This window comes from Phragmites australis, chromosome 23 (genome assembly GCF_958298935.1).
Source record: "Phragmites australis chromosome 23, lpPhrAust1.1, whole genome shotgun sequence".
Classification (NCBI taxonomy): Eukaryota; Viridiplantae; Streptophyta; class Magnoliopsida; order Poales; family Poaceae; genus Phragmites; species Phragmites australis.
Genome location: NC_084943.1, coordinates 22,765,910 through 22,783,728, shown reverse-complemented (window position 1 = coordinate 22,783,728; position 17,819 = coordinate 22,765,910). Strand labels below are relative to the sequence as shown.

The 17,819-nt window shown below is 43.4% G+C and overlaps 3 protein-coding genes across 3 annotated transcripts; 1 reads left to right on the top strand and 2 right to left on the bottom strand.

Moving 5' to 3' along the window:
* Window positions 1-98: 98 nt before the first annotated feature.
* LOC133906794 (transcription factor JUNGBRUNNEN 1-like) lies at window positions 99-1,778 on the bottom strand. Its single transcript, XM_062348808.1, has 3 exons — window positions 1,419-1,778; window positions 870-1,162; window positions 99-765 (listed from the first exon to the last, which is right to left on the bottom strand). The coding sequence occupies exons 1-3, from the start codon at window positions 1,636-1,638 to the stop codon at window positions 355-357; spliced, it is 924 nt and encodes a 307-aa protein (XP_062204792.1). The 5' UTR covers window positions 1,639-1,778; the 3' UTR covers window positions 99-354.
* A 9,875-nt stretch (window positions 1,779-11,653) lies between these two features.
* Window positions 11,654-15,036, bottom strand: LOC133906499 (non-specific lipid transfer protein GPI-anchored 25-like). The gene is made up of 3 exons (XM_062348422.1): window positions 14,527-15,036; window positions 13,675-13,740; window positions 11,654-12,086 (listed from the first exon to the last, which is right to left on the bottom strand). The coding sequence occupies exons 1-3, from the start codon at window positions 14,942-14,944 to the stop codon at window positions 11,941-11,943; spliced, it is 630 nt and encodes a 209-aa protein (XP_062204406.1). The 5' UTR covers window positions 14,945-15,036; the 3' UTR covers window positions 11,654-11,940.
* Window positions 14,943-16,703, top strand: LOC133906080 (pathogenesis-related thaumatin-like protein 3.3). Its single transcript, XM_062347860.1, has 2 exons — window positions 14,943-15,039; window positions 16,345-16,703. Exons 1-2 carry the CDS (start codon window positions 14,943-14,945, stop codon window positions 16,701-16,703), a joined length of 456 nt encoding a protein of 151 aa, XP_062203844.1.
* Window positions 16,704-17,819: the final 1,116 nt, after the last annotated feature.

Here is a 17,819-nt window from a genome sequence, read left to right as displayed (position 1 = left end):
ACCAAGTAATAGTTAATGCAAAAATATGGAACTCACTAAACATTCTAAACTTATTTTCCATTCCATTCCAATTGATACATCTCAGTCATTTTAGTGTCCCAGAGAGAACTGCACACATCTTTTATAAAAACAAGGAGCTCATGGGAGCTTCTCCGCAGCAAACTACGATACATATCACATTCAGTGAGTACTGCAAGTAAGATGCACGCAAGCATGCATATGCAGCTATAGCTACCTAGCTGCTCCACACTCATGTACATGCGAGCGATGTAAATTCACTTGACCGTCGGTAGTGTATTTATCCACAAGTAAAGTCAGGTATACTGTCACAACCATGAAGGCTACGATCGGTATTTACACGTAGGTAGCATCTGTTGCGATCTCCACGATCCTCCCGAGCTCGTCCCAGCTGCTGCCGCCATCCCGGAACCTCGTCAGCTCGCTCCAGCCCGACGCCGCCGGTGGCGGCGGAGCTCCCATCATTCTAGACGTCATCGTCGTCACGGCGGCCGACGACGCGCCATGGAAACCGTGCAGCAAGAACGGCTGGCGGTGTTGTTCAGTGGCTTGAGCTTCTCTCGCCTCAGACGACTCGAAGCTGCTCTCCATGGAAGCGCCGCTTGTGTAGTGGTGCTGGTGATGGCGGTATGCGTAGTAATCCAACTGCTGCTGCTGATGGTTCTGTTTGTTGCCGTGTTCTTGCTGCTGGCACCTCCGGTTGTAGGACATGTTCCTCTTGAAGATCCGGCAGATCGTCCATATTTCCTGTGATAATTCATCAATCGTAAAATGGACACAAAAATTAACTTAGTTTTGTTCTAATTTACCAGCATGCAGTTAATTAAGTATCGATCTGAATTGGCATTTACTGCATCTTGGAGGTCGGCCGACGACGACGTCGAGGGGAGACGGAACTCGTGCATCATCCAATCAGTCTTGGTGCCCCTGCCGGCGCTGCCGCGGTAGTAGACGAGGGACTTCTTGAGCCCGATGCACTCACCGCCGGCGCCATCGTGTATGTGCTTGTCGATGCCGGTGGCCTTCCAGAAGCCGGAACCGGTGACGCGGTTGGGCCGGATGCTGTTCCTGTACTTGCGACCACGCAGGCAGAAGAAGTACCAGTCTTTCTCTGCTGCTCCCTGCAGCACATGCCAAGCTTCATCTGCATGCATGCATCCACACAGTTAATTTCATTACACATGCATGTCCATGCATGCATGCAAGTCATGTTCATGCGTAATAGTCATGTGTAATTTTGAGTCTCTATCTTGCTCATCTGAATCCTTGTTGAGAATATCAATCTCCTGTGACTTCTGTAATTGGTCTTGGTTTAAAGAAATAATTGGTTTCTGACGGCAGTTCCATGCGATCAAAAAATAATTGGTTTTGGATAGCAGTTCTATGAGATTAAAACTTACTTGGAAGATCCCAGGGGTCATGCTTGTAGATATCGATCTCCTTGATGATCTCAATACTGAAACCCTTTTTCTCCACCTTCCTCTTCAGATAGAATCCCAAGAGCTCCTGGTCCGTCGGATGGAACCGGAACCCCGGGAACACCAAATCATCCTCTTCGGTTCCATCTTCTGCTACGCCGCCGCTCTCCTTGGTCCTTTCCGACAGTTTCTTCTCCTCCATGGCTGTAGGATAGTCTTGTTTCTTGATAGCTAAGTGTGTGAGAGGTTTCTAGGGCTAGATAGCTTTCTTACATGGTGATGGATTCTGGCTGTGGTTGCTGTATTGGTAAGTTTGGATGGCCTCTGCTTAATTGGCCCTTTTACTGTCATGGACACACATGTTGAATTATATGTTGGAAATTTTGGCCCAAGTCAAGTCAATGAAAATTTTCTTTTCTTTCTTTTTTTTTTGGCGCGAGTTGGAGAAATTAGAAAATTATTTAATTAACCTGCACAAACTTTTAAGAACTCAATACTTGACTTAGAATGCATCTTAATTGATGCTCTTTTTTAATGGTTGAGGACTCTTTCTGATCTTATTGCAGATGATGGTCACAGCTGCTTTCATGGACCATGGCTGCACATATATATCAACACCAAAGTCAAGGCAGCGGTCATGTTCTTTGACTTGGTTGCAGTTTGATTGATTTGTTTGAGTCGGTTTCCGGTGGTGAATTATCTCCTCTTTTTCCCCCTAAAGTTGTGCTAAATCTTATAATTACTAGATGATATTTTAGTTGCAGGTCCCAACAAGAAAAATTATTCTGAAAAAAAGTGACAAAATGCTAATATGCCGACGATTGTTGAACCGCCGAACTTACGAACTTGTAGAAATAGTAGGAGATGTCTCAAATAGACGAATCACATAGTGTACACAGATCTCTCTTAAAATAACAACCATAAGTCCTGTTGGTTTCACATTAATCTCTGAAACTGAGTATAAGGATGTGTTTGGCTAGCCTAAATAGACCTAAACGTAATCGGAGAGCTCCGTTGTATGTAGGTAGTCGGGGAGAGAAGCTAACATTGTAATACTTAAAAATACGAAATTCTTTTGTTGACCATAGGACCTGCGAGGAGTACAAAATTTGACATTTTGAACCGATGCTCGGATGGACGATCGGAGACCTCGGATGCGTAGATCTCGTCGAGACAAATCCAATTTGCTATCAAATATCTTGTTTGGGCACTTAGTGAATCTGCATTAAGCCCAGTAAATTTAGAACTTTGGATAAAGAAGAAGAAAAGAATAAGGCCGGGGATCTATCCTCATTCGATCCCACCCATTCGACAGAGTCGCCGACTGCTCCATGCCAAACTGCAAGCCTGCCGCCCACCCCAGTCGTCGCTGTTGCTGGGCCCCTACTCGTCCCGGCTACCACCGCTACCGCGCCAAGTTGTGTTGCACCAGGTTGCCATTGCGCTCCCCGGGCCAGCCGACCGCTGTGCACTGCCAGCCAGTGAAGGTTGAAGCTGGGTGGGCTAGTGGGAGCAGATGGGCAGGGAGGAGAAGGGGACGACCGGCTAGGAAAGAAAAGAAGAAGGAAAAGAAGAAGGAAGAGGAAGAAGAAGAAGAAAGGATAAGAGAAAAAAAGAAGGAAGAGGAAGAGGAGGAAGACCAAGAAGAAAGCAAAAGAGAAAAGAAGAAAAAAGAAAGAAGAAGAAGAAAGGGAGCAAAGAGGAAGAAGAAGGTCTTCCGTGAGTTCATCGAATTTCATCGTTGATTTGCGATTCTGCTCCAAAGGTGACCTCTTCGTAGTCCTTAGATGCTTATAGATAGTTAAGATCGGTCGCTTTCATCGTCGGACTAGTGTTTAGGTCGATCTGTTGCGAGCAGAGACCTAAATTGAAATTGGGGGTTTAACCGATGTCAGATTCAATCGTATGGTTATAATGAAGGTCGTAGGTCTTGTTGATATTTTTTTTCCGATGGCATTGGTCTTGTTCTTGTTGGCTAAGTGGATTAAGAGTTTTTGGTATATAGCGATATTGTTTGATGTGCTTCAGCTCATGCTTTTATTTCGGTTCTTCGGACCTCGACCTATGTAGAGGAGGATCTCGCTCTTTTGTCGCGCTAGTCGGGTGGTAGACGTTTCTCTGTTGTTTGTGTTGTCGCCTTTGTATGAGGGTTTTTTGGGCTCATGAGCATGTTTCCTTTTGTTTTTGTTGTTGTGACATTTTGGTGCTAATTTATGCGCTTGCTCAGGTGATGCTGCTTCGAGACATCGCTAGTTTGTACCTTTGTCATCAGTACAGGCAAGTGAATGTAGAAGATGACTATGATTTAACCTGTTATTTGATTACCGCCATCTTTTAATTGATGTACTTACTAATAATTTATTAAATTAAATGTGAGCATGTGACTTACTTTTTGCCTTTTGAAAAATTGATGTTTTCCTTGGATTATGAGGTAAAGGAAGTGAGATATGTCTAAACAAAGGAGGGCGGAGGAAGATGAGGGGCTCACTGGGACGACATGGTGACACAGAAGGATGTGCGGGCGCGGCACAGGAGGAGGCCACGGTGCAGAGGCCGCACGGGCGTGGTTTTCGAGTGGCGGCATGGGCGGAATGGCGTGTCGGTGACAGCGTGACATAGTTGGCGATGCGGTGGAGATCAGCAATAGCGCATTGGCGACTGCAGCAGCGCACACAGAGGCGGCTGCACGCAGGAACGGTGTGCGTACGCTGACAGCATGACATGAGCAGAGGGCGGCACCGGCGCTGCTGCTTGTGCATGTGTGCATTCGGGGTTGTGTGCTTGTGTGTTTTATGCATGTATGGATGAAGAGAGGAGCAGAGAAAAAATGCCTATGCTCAATTTTATTGCAACGATTAATTTAAAAATTAATTTAGTGCCTTTTGGAGTACTTAGCCAAAATAATATATTTAAATACACACATACAAGTATATATATATATATATATTCAAATATATATTTTCTAAATTTTATATAGGTTTAATAATTAGAAAAAAAATTAAACATGAGTGAATTTGGACTATTTTCTTAAATGCTAAAACTCAGGATGTTACACGTCTGCTATGAAACTGGCACTGAAAAATCTTTTTACAATCCCTCTTGCATCATGGAGAACCATAGGCCAGTAAAAACCTTATTTGAAAGCCTTTCTGACCAGGATTCAGAATGAAGCGCAAGTTTCGCACACCCCTTCATGGATTTCTTTGAGTAGTTTGCTACTCTGCTTCCGAGAGATGCATGTCATAAGTACTCCGTGAGCACCTCTTTGATAGAGGGTATCTTTGATCAAGGTATACGTCCCGAACCAAGGGAAACCTGTTCAGATAGTGCCTCCTACTCGGGTACACCTCAACCTTAAAGAAACTTGTGGATTGGATCTATCCATGTATCCTCGTACTCGAGCGAAGTTACGAGTTTCCCCATGACTCCTTGTGGAGCGTCAATTCTAGGTGTCCAGAGTTGGTTATAGGTCATGTAGACCACCACTCTTTCGTTCGTGTCATCTTACGATGTCATGGGCGACTTCGAGAGTCTTTCTTAAAAGATCTTAGGATGTCCTGGAGATCATGAGGTGGCTAGTCAGACAAGACTATTGGCGAAGCAGTTGTCTTTCTTGAGTCCAATGAATTTCTTTTCTAGCTTTCTCACCTCTGCAAGGTAAGTTGTCATGGTCTTATATGAGGTTTAATACTCCTTGCCAACTCACTTCACCACCAGCTATAAATCTCAATTCATGCATAGGCGGCGGATGTCGAGTGCAGGAGATACTTGAAGACCGGCGAGCAAGCCTTTATACTCGGCTGTGTTTTTTTGTAACCGGGAAGTCAATCTGCAAAACATATAGCAGACATTCTTCACTCGGGGAGAGGAGAGTTACCATAGCCCCTGAGCTTTTGAGCATTAACAGTACATCAAAGTACAATTCCATACCTCGGGTGCGTGGCAAAGACTCGACATCGTTGGTCATGTTCCCCACAGATGACGCAAGCTATCGACGATTGGTGAACCACTGAACTTACGAATTTGTACAAATAGTAGGGGATGTCTCGAGTGGACGAATCAAACAGTGCACACACAATCTTATACATATTCAGATCTCCCTTAGGATAATAGCCCTATGTCCTATTAGTCTTATATTAATCTATAGGACTGAGTATAAGGGAGTGTTTGACTAGCCTAAATAGATCTAAATCTAGTTGGAGGGCTCCCTTGTATATAGTCGGAGAGAGAAGCTAATACAAATCTAACTTGTGTGTGGGGGGGGGGGGGTGCGCTCAAAGGTGTAGAGCTTCTGCATGTTTGAATGACGTCAATGATGATGTGTTGGCTTCTAATGGCTTATATCGACTTGTCCTCCGCAGAGTCCTCTGCTTCGTATATATAGAGGGGGTCATCGTACGACTCATAAAGTCTTTTCTCATCATTCTTAGACATAAACTTCTCTGTTTACAAGATATCCTAGCATATACAGTCAGTTTTTATACATCTAAGGATTCCCTTTCCAAGCATAGAGATATGCCCTAAGAATTGGAAACCGTAGGGAAACCTGATTAAGTAGTTTTATACTACCCGTCGTCATAATCCATCCATGAATAATCCTTCGTAACGAGCAAAAGTTTTCAAAAAGATTGTCCATTTAAAAGATCCCAAATTAACCTAGTGCTCCTGATTGCTATGTTCTCATCGAGACGTATAAATTATAATTCAGCTTTCCCCTTAATTTGTAGAGTCAATTAAAAAAGTTATGCAAGGATTTGTCTAAAAAAAGAGTGGAAGAGACACTTAGAACGACAAAACCTGGAGAAGCTTCAGAATAGGTTAGAGAATGAGTCCTCGTTTACTAGTTGTACAGTTAGAGGCTTAGAGCTGAAGCATCTCATACCATTCATACATATGTAAACTGTAGCCGCAAGAATTTGTCACTGTAAAGAAAGTGATACCTACACATATCAGTTCCAAATAACTAGACATCCGAGGGAATAGATGCATGGGACCATAACATGCATGCAAAAGAAAAGAGATCGTCGGACATTTCCTACTTTGGAAAAGTGTGACAGTGGAGTCCATAATTTTCAGCCTGAACATAGGTAAGGTTAACTCCCTGGTTGAAAATTCAGTCAACAGATGTAGATTTGTAAGAGGAGAAACAATTTTTAAAGCTGCCACTTAGCACACGAAGTTCCTCTAGGAAAATTTTGGCATGCATGCAGAAGAATCTAATGCTCTCTTTTGTTTGTGTCTTGGTCCTGGTTTGCACTTATTTTCGTCCTCCTTGCTGCAAACTTTTGAGTACTCCAGTATATTCTGCTGTCATGGATGATCTGTACTACCAGGTAATCAGCCCTATCACATTCAGAAACGACTATTATGTTATTTTTAGTTGATCTAAGCTAGCTATCGTGACCATTTCTGCCACCTGGTATGTTCCATTTACCTGTTTTTCTTTGACTTCCTTTGAGTTGTTCTTTTCCTGTAAATTCTAGTATCTAAATTTTACCACACGTTGCAAGCACATATCTTGTAGCTGAATTGTCATGTGATGGTAAATTGGTAACTAATAGAGAATCTAAGTCATTTTTTTTATTGTCACCATCAGCATTGTAGTCCATTTTGTAGCGAAGTGAGATGAGTTCACAAGTTCAGTACATTGGCTGAACATAGGAGTACGAATTCTTCTGCTTGTTGTTCTTCATTTTTTATTAAATAGTAAAGATTCTTCTACCTCTCTCTTTCTTTAGGCAGACAAAGTGCTCAACCACCAAAATGCGTTCAAACCTTGACAAACCATTCAAATCGCGCAATATGTACTACTAATCTAACAGGAGATCAAGAAATTTCTGTGGCACGTGCATTCCATCTCTGCATCGTTTAGTGATAACTCCTACCTTTCTGAAGTTCTGATGACTGATGCACTGAATGAATGCACTGAATGAAGCTGCCGACAGCGACTAAAAGCAAGATAATCTGGGCAAATATAACCACGTTTTCGCCCTGTCAAAAGCGTTGATGTCACCGCATATGTGCGTAGATTTGGTTCGATAATTTACTATTTACCTGCAAGAAAAAAATGTTTAACTTGGCCCCATCCCCGTGCTAAAACCTGATCACTCATGCTGACCAATGTGGTTTTGCCTCGTCTCCTTCCTTCGCTCCAAGTCAGCAAATTCTGCTGCTCAAACGGAACGGATTCAGAGAAGAGCAGTCCAAGTTCCATGTCCCAACCTTCTATAATTTATCGAGCATCAGGCACAAGCAGCAGATCGGTTTTCAGAATCCTACCTGATGCCATGTTGAGTGTGTAGAGACCAGTAAAATGCGAGGACATCAGAGATTCAGAGATAAGGTTGCAGATCAGTTCAGAAAGAGCAAGGGAGATCGTCATTTGCCGGTGACACAGTTGCGCAGAAATTCCTCAAAAACTTCATGAATATGGTCAATAGAGTAAAGAAGCATGTACAAAATTTCAGGCTCTACTATGATCTGTGGTGAGAGAAATCAAAAAGAGAAGTTGATGCCAGGGGTGGTCGGTATTTCAGATACCGACCAGGTCACATCCCCAATCCCCCGTTTACCGGTGATACAAGCGTTTATAAATTACAGAAAAAAAATCTGGAATATGGGATATACATTACCGAATGACTATACAAAGTTATAAATTTTAAAATGATCTTTGAAGTGAGAAATCAAAAAGAGAAATTTTCGCCTGGGTTGATCGATATTTCAAATAACGACCGGAGGTCCCCGATTTGCGGGTGATCCAGACGCAATAAAATCCCAGAAAAATTCGTGCAGATGTATATTAGTGCAAAGAATCATCAGAAAAAACTATGGACTCTAATAAGATTCGTAGAGGCAAAAAATTAAAAAAGTGAAATTTCAAGAGTTGTGGTCAAGTCCTGGGAGGGACGTTGTCTTGCTGCTATGTCTGATCAGTTTTCAGAAGCCTATCTGAATATCTGAAGGTGACGATGGTGGCATTCAGGCTGTGTATAGAGTGAGAAATGCCAGCACAAGAGACTCCAATTATCAGGAAGCTGGTCTGGATGCAATAAAGTTCTTGCAAAGTTCAGAAAAACCAAGTATAACATGACACTTTGTCTGAGACATCGGCGTCAATGGGAGCTTGAAGAGTGCGGACCAGTGAGCTACTCGGTGTAAAAGTATCTGATGCTTCAATAACACAATCTTTGCTTGTTGCAGCTGCGTGTCCCTTTGTCTCATAGGTTAGATTAAGTTCCTGTCTTAGAACATTAGAAGTCTAAGGGCAGACGAGTCTTTTGTCTAATGGCCTCATATCAACCGTCATGGACTAGGTTGGCCTGTTTCTTTCTCTGGATCTCTCTGAATCAGACAGACAGTTGTTGATCACTTCAGAAAGTGCAAGGGAGATCGTCATTTTTTGTGCCCAGGGATTCCTAAATAATTCATGGGTATTATTAATAGAGTGCAGAAGCATCGTACAAAATTTCAGGCTCTGCTATGATCTGTAGGTAGAGAATGCAAAAGGAGAAGTTGATGCCAGGGGTGGTCGGTATTTCAAATACCGACCAGGGCAGATCCTTAATGCCCCATTTGCCGGTGATGAAAGCCTTTAGAAATTGAAGGAAAATCATGTGAAGGAGATCGAAAAATCTGTTTGGAGCGGCGCGCTAGGATAACTACTCACTACGACGTGGACGGCCCAAGTCGAGCGTGATGGCCCGAGCAACGTGGACGGCCCATGACAGCCGAAGCTCACATGTGTGTGCGCTCACGATCAGACAGCCCGTGACGGTCGGTCCGCGCGCGTGAGCTCCGAGCGAACGACGGTTGCATGGGGTCCACATTTTTTTTTTCTAAAAAATTGTTCTCAAAACTTTTAAGCAAAACTTTTCTCGTTAATTTTTTTTCAAAACTTTTGACCAAAACTTTTCTATGTATATAAGGTCAAGATGTTGTTAGTTGGAGATCACAACAATGGATATCTTCGCAAAGTTCGGATGTAAGTTTAGCAATAGATTAAGTGTTTAAAATTAAACATGTCTTTATTGTTAAAATATTTTTCCCCAGGGCTTTTGTTGCCTTTGTGACAGACGAAATCCGCCGTTTTGATTTATTTTTTTAATAACGATCGGCTAAATTCATGTTATCATAAAGATATCATGATATTTTTATTAGTTTAATGAAATAAAAATCTCTTTATCTAAAAAATAATCCAACCACAAGGAGGGTTTGTAGTACTACAACTAGCTAGTACTACCTGAATGTAACCAACATGTACAAGGAAGCCACTTACCGTACGACACTAGTGCTTTAGCTATTCGAACACGCGGCAGCCGTGTCGAGGTCGCCGGCACCGTCGCGGACACGACGACGATGGCCGTGATGACGAGATTGTCGGGTGATGGCTGGACGGCACCATCGCTGGGACGCCGATGGCCATGGCGATGTGGATCAACGAGCACCGTCACGACGACACTGCCGGCCGGACGCACTGCATGCGCCACCGAACAGAGTGACTTGCACAACTAGCAGCACCGTGTGACGGCGGCCATGGTGGACGTATGAAGGCGGCGATGATCTGAGCTGCTGATCGCTTGGATCTTGTTCCTGCCGCGCGTTCGGTGACTCTGCGATGGTGCCATATATTGATACTCGATAAAACTCTGAAATGCCGTAAGTGCAACTTGTCTAAAGTTGAAATTTGTCGAAAATTCCATCGATTGCTCTATGAATACATACTATAGCAACACTGATGTGCTGAAATTCATCCCCTAAGTTCCAAAATGCTAGTTGAGTTATATTTAGACAATAGGAAGTTCCTGGATTCTATTGAAAGCTCAAGATGACAGGCTAGAGCTGGGAGCCGTGCCAGGCTCTATCGTGTCTCCTGTCACATCGTTTCATGCTCACTAGGCACGATCGATTTATCATGTCGTATCGTGCCAATACAAGTCAACTTCAGAAAGATCCAAGCACGATCCTCGACACACTGTGTTATCGTCGTGTCATGCCGACTTAGGTATGATCCTACTTCATATCGTCTAAAAATACTTACATATTTATCTTTTACTATCTTATATTTTTGTCTCTCACGCTCACATATCTCTCTCATGCTCCATATCATCTGATAATACTTACGTATTTATCTCTTTATCATATCACACTTGTATCTCTCATATTTATATATTTATTTCTTATCATCTCTCACCAAGCAAATAGAATCTTAGTGTCTCATATTTTGTATCAGAGAGATTAATAGATAAATATGAAAAAATAATCATGCAAATTATATCGTATCTTTTTTTACTGTGCCAGTATACCCATTGTGCCAAGATTCTAGACACTGGCATGGCCCTCATGCTCGTGCCGTGCCGGTCTAGCCTAAAATATTTTATTCCATGCCATGTTTTGAACCATACCAAAACGTAGGTGCGGGAATGACACGAACCAAATCCGAGCTCTAGTTTGAACTCGTGGAGCTTGTGTACTGTAATCTGAAACGTGTGGTGAAACATCTAAATTCCGAGGTGATGTGCAACTCTTATCGATGAATCTGGATCATCTCGATCCCACCCACCATCTTCAGTTAACTCCACTGCCCTTTAATCTATTACAGTACAAGCTTTGGACGGCTTTTTATTTCCTCGATCGTGTCCCGGCCACTGCCCTTTGGCGTTGACTCGCATGCATCGCCAAGTACACGTCTACCTCCACCACATCCCCACCTCGACCCCTACAGCTCAATTACACTTGTAACTCGGAATGAGAGGTATGAGGAAGCTTCTAACTAGCCCATATGTTGTGACCGATCTGACAATTCAGCACATACCCACCTCGGACTTCGTCTTCACCTCCACCATGAACTCATCCCCAAGTTAAGCATTACGTTCCCCACGTTAAAGTATTCTCTGCCGTGTCAGTCTGCCTGCAGTGCTCCTCGTCTCCTCGCTGACAGCGTTCTGGCGTCGCCACGGTCAGTAGTGCTCTACTCCCGGTCCCAGCCTCGTCGCGGCAGCCGTTGGAGGCTGCGCCGGCCGGTGATGGAGCTCAATCAAGGACATGTGCCGCCGGCCACGGCGGAATTATGCTGTAGCTCGGGGGAAGGCGACAGCGAGCTGAGCTACTGCTCTCCCGGGGACCGGGGCTGAGTCTCGCCTACGGAGGCCGACCTGACTCCTGAGTCACCTGTGCTGCACAAGCACCTGAGTGTACGATGGAACTACAAACGCACACGCTGCAGAAATAAGACTGATTCAGTTTGGAGGGACCAGCACAGCAGAAACCGCATTATATTCGTACCATTCTCTCAGTGGTGCATGCCAGGGAAGAAAGGATCAGCACCGGTAAACCTGGGACACAAAACATGCACCAGCCACTGCAGTCAGGAAGGGTGTTTCAGAGACATGGTGCTCTGTGTGCAACACAATGTAATCTGAATCGAAGAAACAAACGCACGGCAAAACGGAGTTCAAGATCAAGGTCGACAAGCGTATCATCGAAGGCCGTGCATACATCACAGGTACTACGTGATCACAGCTCCTGCTGCTGCGAGGATCAATGCAGCAAGGGGAATCCCGCAGGAACCAGAGGCCTCTGCAACCGACCGAACCAACGGCGTGGCTGAAGGATCCTTCTCCATCGGCGTGGACACTGACTCAGGGACAGCAGCTGCAACGGACATATGGATCGCAAGATTAGTTCAGCAAAACTTCTAAGGAAGACCAGCATGCCACAGAGTAATTCAAGTGTTCATTACCACCGAGTATATAATGGTGCATACACAAAAACATGAATGGAGGTTTTAGCACTAAGCATTACTAACGATGAAAAGGGCATCACATGCTTTCAAGTGATTATGTTTTGGTATCACTTCTGCAGTCTCACATAACGCAAACTGTCATAGCACAAGTAAATTTATATATATCTTATACAAGTGCAACCCACTAACATAATTTATTGCTATAAAGTTGCTCTCAGATTAAGCCACCTCATCGACGAATCTCAGGCCATCCAATACTTCCAGCGTACAGTAGATGTTGTAAACAGCTGCTATGTTTTCCCCCTTTTAGGCCATCCAGTTCACCCCACTAATGACCGGGTCCATTTTTGTAACTAATCTGTCTACCAGACAAGTAGAGTCGAAGGATTTTCCTCCCTTTCCCTCTTCTTCCTCTTGAGCATCCCTGCACCTTTAGTTGTCTCCAATTTCTTTCTAATTGCAACAACCATTACATGAGTATTTTTGGTCTGTCTGTCCCCAAGCAACCTCTAGCTGCTGTTTGATGGTGATATGTTTGATGAAATGCTTATGATGCCTTTATTTTGAGGAGTCCTAAAATGCAATCATTCTTACAAATTGATCTTTCTACAGGTGGATTTACCGTCTGTGCAATCATCAAACAACTGATTCTATACCTGTTTGCTGGGACAGCCTAATGATCTTACCTGCAATGTTGACTGGTGTGTTTTCGGAAGAAAAGCAATGTTAACTGGATTCAGCAAACTGATTTTGCATTTTCCTATCCATTCCTTTGTTATCCTGCCAAGGTATAACCAACCCATTTCTTCAAGAAAGGTACATGTTTATGCTACTGCAATACAAGTCTCGAGCTGATTACAGATTCTTTAACCAAGACACAGTAGCTGAGAAAAGTTTTCTTCAGAGCAGGCTAACCTTCAGGAATGAACTACTGTCAAATGTTCCTAGTTACGATGAAAAAAGTGTTACCTGCAGACTGTAAGTTTATCCCAGTCTATTAGCTTGGGTAACTTTTTAGTCATTTTTAAATGGTATCCTCTCCTAAAGATGAAGATATATTTATAAATCTTGCACATATTCTATCAATGAATACAAGATCTATTGACCTTCTTTACAGACTTCAATTCGTTCTGGCATACAGTGGTGAACTGGTGATCTCCTCACCGCGTATTAGTGCATATAATTTTTTGAGGTACTCTATATAATTTAAATATGTGTCTCAGGTATTTCTTTTAGGTCTTCTTTTTTTTCCTGCAGCAACAGGTCCGCATCGGTCCTAACAATAGAGTATCCTGCCGCTCGCTTTTTCAAGCTTGCAAAATCATAAAATTCTAACAGATGCAATGACATTATCATCTAAACATATTTCCGTCAAAGGACTATCCAGAATTCCTGCTGCAATGTGCAGGGTATGCCACTAGCAAGTTCAGACATACAAAATGGCAAAGAATTAATGCAGGTTCACATAATCACCAGGAGCAAGCAAATAGTGTTCACCTGGGGAAATTTCTGGCCTAGTTGTTGACTGGGGCGTGAAATGCAATTCCGGCAGCACCTTGAGCTCTGTGTTCAGGAGGTGAAACGATAAAATGATCATTGACAAATCCAAGCTAGGAATTGTGCAATATTGTACCCTTATCTCGATTTATCAGATTGTTAGGAGAAACAGCACAGCAAGGAATAACTACACGAACTGCAAGTGAAGAAGAAAGATCACAAAGCTTGCAACTAACGAAAAATTGTGAAATTAGAGCCTAGTGGTAGTTTACCGATTTACCATGCAGCAGTTAGGAATCCCCAGATTTCATCACTTTTACTCAACAAAATTACACTGAGTTCAAGGTTCCAAAGAAACTAACATGAAACACGAACCTCTGTGACACACACCTGATGCAAGCACCCTGGCAAACCATCAGGGTACGACATGAGACCAAAACAAAACATGCTAAGTACCACTGTACCAGTACGAAAAAGAACAGAATGCTCACTGTTACAGCAGTTCATTCTGAGGACAAAACAGGCTCTCTTAAATGAAAACATGAACAACTGGTTCAGGTGACTCATCCTGACAGAAATGCACGGCAATAGCATCTAAGACGCACTCAGACGGACCATTGCTGTTCTTTACCCACTTGTACCTCTGGCACATGGGGTTACTGCAGAAGCACACGCAAGAACGCAACAAGACGAGAGCATCAACAAATTAACCCTGCTCTGCGACCAAGAACGCAACAACATATACATACATTGCGCCAAGAACATCACTCGGGGCACGAAGGCAGAGGGTTTCTCATCAATCATGGCGCGAGAGGAGACGAGAGGAGGGCACGTGGGGTGCGACTGGATCACCTCGGCATGCGTCGGCGAAGAGGGTGGAGACCTCGACGGTGGCTGCGGCGAAGGCGTTACCGGCGGCGCAGGCAGGGAGGAGCGCGCCGAGGCGAGCGGCGTCGACTGGGAAGCCGAGGAGGAACGGTTCGCGGAGCAGGTGGCAGAGGCAGCCCTCCCCGCCCCCGCCTCCCGTGGGGGAGACGGCGCGGAGGAAAGCGACGCAGCAGGCGTCGGTGGGCGCGGGCACGGGCCGCGCCTCCACGGCCGCCACGTGCGGCAGGCACGGCGAGAGGGACACGATCGCCGCCACGCACCGCACGGCCGCGTCCTGCGAGGAGGCGGCCTCGGCGGAGGCGGGAGCGGGTTGGAGGAGGAGCAGGGCCGCCGCGGCAGCGGCGACGGCGACGAGGAGGAGGCGGCGAGCGGTGGGGCCCATGGCGCCGGTGCCGTGCGTAGCTCTCTCTGAAAAGTTGGTGGTGGCGGCCCCGGCCTGGGGGTTTTGGGGAGGCGACGTGGAGAGCGCTCCCGTCCGTCCGTCCGTTCGGAAGGCGGGCTCATCGCACGGCTCGTATTGGTTGTGATGGTTGAACTAAAGTGAATGGATCATTTTTCTCTATCAATTTAATTTTTTTATATAAACTACTTCATGAATATAGTTTAATATAATACCATGATTAGAGGTCTTAAATTTGAGTGCTGACTCTTATTTCTACATCTAAGATGAGGATAATCTCTACGTGATCCCAACCAATACAGCTCAATAGTGATCACAAGGCATGGCATGGCTAAGAGGTCGATCACACTGTTTTTTTTGCACATTTTTAGTCCAAGTTTGAGCGCATATAATTATAATCTGACGGACTTTGACGTATATTCAACCACATTTTATGTAATTTTAGTCAAATGACACTGTTACGAAAAGGCATTGTGGATCGACGTAGAAGAAAGATGGATGATCAATCAATGCTGGCATTGTGGTCAGAACAAATACTAGTACTAATCTAAATTTTTGTTCTCTTTTCGTCATGTTGTTCTTTTTTATCGTGAGATACATACAACCAACACATAATTAATTATTATAATATTTCAACATATATAGCTAGTATCACACAGAAAAAAAAAACATGATAAGAAGATATAACTTGTCAGGTAGCTTGTAATCTATAGCTACATGGTCACTAGTGGTTGATAAAAAGCTTCATTACTATCACCTCTAAAATATAGCAGGACCTTTAAAAATTCTTGTCGTTGATGCTCACTGTGTAGCAGTTTTCAAAATCTTAGCCAGTAAATACTCTGAAATTGTCTGCATGAACGACATATTTGGTTTTTTATGAAATACTATATCATTATGATAAAACTAGATAGATCAAAATATTGTCGCTATCCCAACTAAGATTCTTCTCTTTTTGTTAACTCGTATTTTCCGTAACCAAATACACATTATATGTGAAATGTTTCTTGTTTTCTTAATACCTAAAGCAATTCTTATTATATACCAGATTAACTTAGCCAAGGAACATTTAAAGAAAATATGTTGGATATTTTTATTATGATTGCAAAAAGACTTGGGACTACCCTTCCAATTTCTTTTGGCTAGATTATTTTTGGTTAAAATCACCTCACGTCCTACAAACCCTAAGAAGATTTTTATTTTTAACGGGAGCTTGAGTTGTCACAGCCACTTGTTTAGGATGCTATGAGATGATTTAATATTTGTTTGTACATAGACTAAACAGTAAATTTCCTTTTTCATACGGATCTCATTTAAAAATATCTCTATCATTTGAAAATATCGTCATGTTGTTCTAGTTGCAATAATTACTCATGTAACAGCCATATTGGTAGAGTCTGCTTTGTGGTTGTGGACGGGGTGCACCTTCGACGGCAGCAGGCGCGGGACGTGCGACTGCGGCGGTGGCGGCTGGCCGAGTACACGCTCGGGAGCTCGGACTACATATATCCACATCTCCCTCGTCGACGGCTTCTTCCAGTGCAGCGGCAAAGGGCCCCACCTGCGCGGGGCGGCCGACGTCAACGCGCAGTGCCCCGCCGAGCTCAAGGTGCCCGGCAGCTGCGACAGCGCGTGCCAGAAGCTCAGCGGCGACACCTACTGCCGACGAACTACTCCAAGTTCTTCAAGGGGCTGTGCCCAGACGCCTACAGCTAATGTTTCTCGAGATAAAGAGGAGTAATTAGCCTATATATTAGTTGAGAGCTGTGTGAGAAAAAATCTTTATAATCGTTAAAAATAGGGTTAATTTTTACTACAATAAAATTTATTTTTCCTCATGTTATTGTGCCCATCTCTTTCTAATTTTTCTCTATTGATTCCCTCGCAATTGGTTCCCTCGCAAGTTTACAAGTTTTTCGGTTTCCGGATTTAATTTTTGTTTCGATTTTTGGACTAAAATATTAGCATCTTGTGAGATCATTCTTCTCGTTGTTAGAGACATAAAATTTATATACATATGCTTATATGATGGGGTCTTAAATTCCCTTGTATCTAGATAATCAACTTTGAGAGTTTCGTTATTCGGTGTTTATCTTTTCTTGTTTCTTTGCAAGTTATGATCTTTTGAGTGCTAAGATACATGTATTGATCTTAAATAGAAATTATGGTTCATATATCATCCGTGGAGTCATGGAGCTTCGATTTTCTCTGGTTAAAACTTATCTATATTTTACTTTTGTTTGAGTTTTGAAGTGCGCTAGATGATCTAGATAGGAGAAGGTAATTGATTTCACAAGAAATTTATTGAAACGCCTATTCAACCCTCTCTAGTCTTCAATCTCATTACTACAGGATGCTTCACCAAAGCATTTTACAAAAGATTTACTTCGGCTCAATGGAAAGAGGAATTCTATGGAATCTAGGGTTCAAATCTATTTATTGGAGCTATGTTCTTTATGGAGATTTTTAGTATGATTTATTCTTGTTTCTCTCAGTTTTTAACTTTCGCGTTTTGATTTGAGACGCATTAGGTGAAAAATTAAAATATACTATCTAAGAATTTGATGAATCTACTATTCACCGCACTTAGTCACCTTCCTCGCTCCTACCACATGCTCTTGGCCCGCAGAAATTTAAATCATGGCGCGCGTTAGCACGGGCTGTTGGGGGTTATGGTATGTTTTGGGCCAGATTCACACATCCTCACTGAACTGTCTCTCTCGTTAGTCATTCCAGCTCCACACAAGACAGATTTGTGAGAAAACTGCCAATTCCTGGAGAGGAGAAAAAAAAGGCTACAAGACAGAGAAAAGTAGCCAGGTCGCCCAGTAGTAGAAACTGACCTTTTAGACCCAGG

What these genes read in the sequence shown, in the direction of transcription:
- LOC133906794 (XM_062348808.1), bottom strand. Translation starts at nt 1,638, where the DNA reads ATGGAGGAGAAGAAACTGTCGGAAAGGACCAAGGAGAGCGGCGGCGTA. An exon ending in TGACCCCTGGGATCTTCCAA is followed by an intron (nt 1,163 to 1,418) that starts GTAAGTTTTAAT and finishes GCATGCATGCAG; the next exon opens with ATGAAGCTTGGCATGTGCTG. An exon ending in CGGCCGACCTCCAAGATGCA is followed by an intron (nt 766 to 869) that starts GTAAATGCCAAT and finishes GAATTATCACAG; the next exon opens with GAAATATGGACGATCTGCCG.
- LOC133906080 (XM_062347860.1), top strand. Translation starts at nt 14,943, where the DNA reads ATGGCGCCGGTGCCGTGCGTAGCTCTCTCTGAAAAGTTGGTGGTGGCG. An exon ending in CGTGGAGAGCGCTCCCGTCC is followed by an intron (nt 15,040 to 16,344) that starts GTCCGTCCGTTC and finishes CTCATGTAACAG; the next exon opens with CCATATTGGTAGAGTCTGCT.
- LOC133906499 (XM_062348422.1), bottom strand. Translation starts at nt 14,944, where the DNA reads ATGGGCCCCACCGCTCGCCGCCTCCTCCTCGTCGCCGTCGCCGCTGCC. An exon ending in CTTCGCCGACGCATGCCGAG is followed by an intron (nt 13,741 to 14,526) that starts GTGATCCAGTCG and finishes TCCTGAACACAG; the next exon opens with AGCTCAAGGTGCTGCCGGAA. An exon ending in TAGGCCAGAAATTTCCCCAG is followed by an intron (nt 12,087 to 13,674) that starts GTGAACACTATT and finishes TGTCCGTTGCAG; the next exon opens with CTGCTGTCCCTGAGTCAGTG.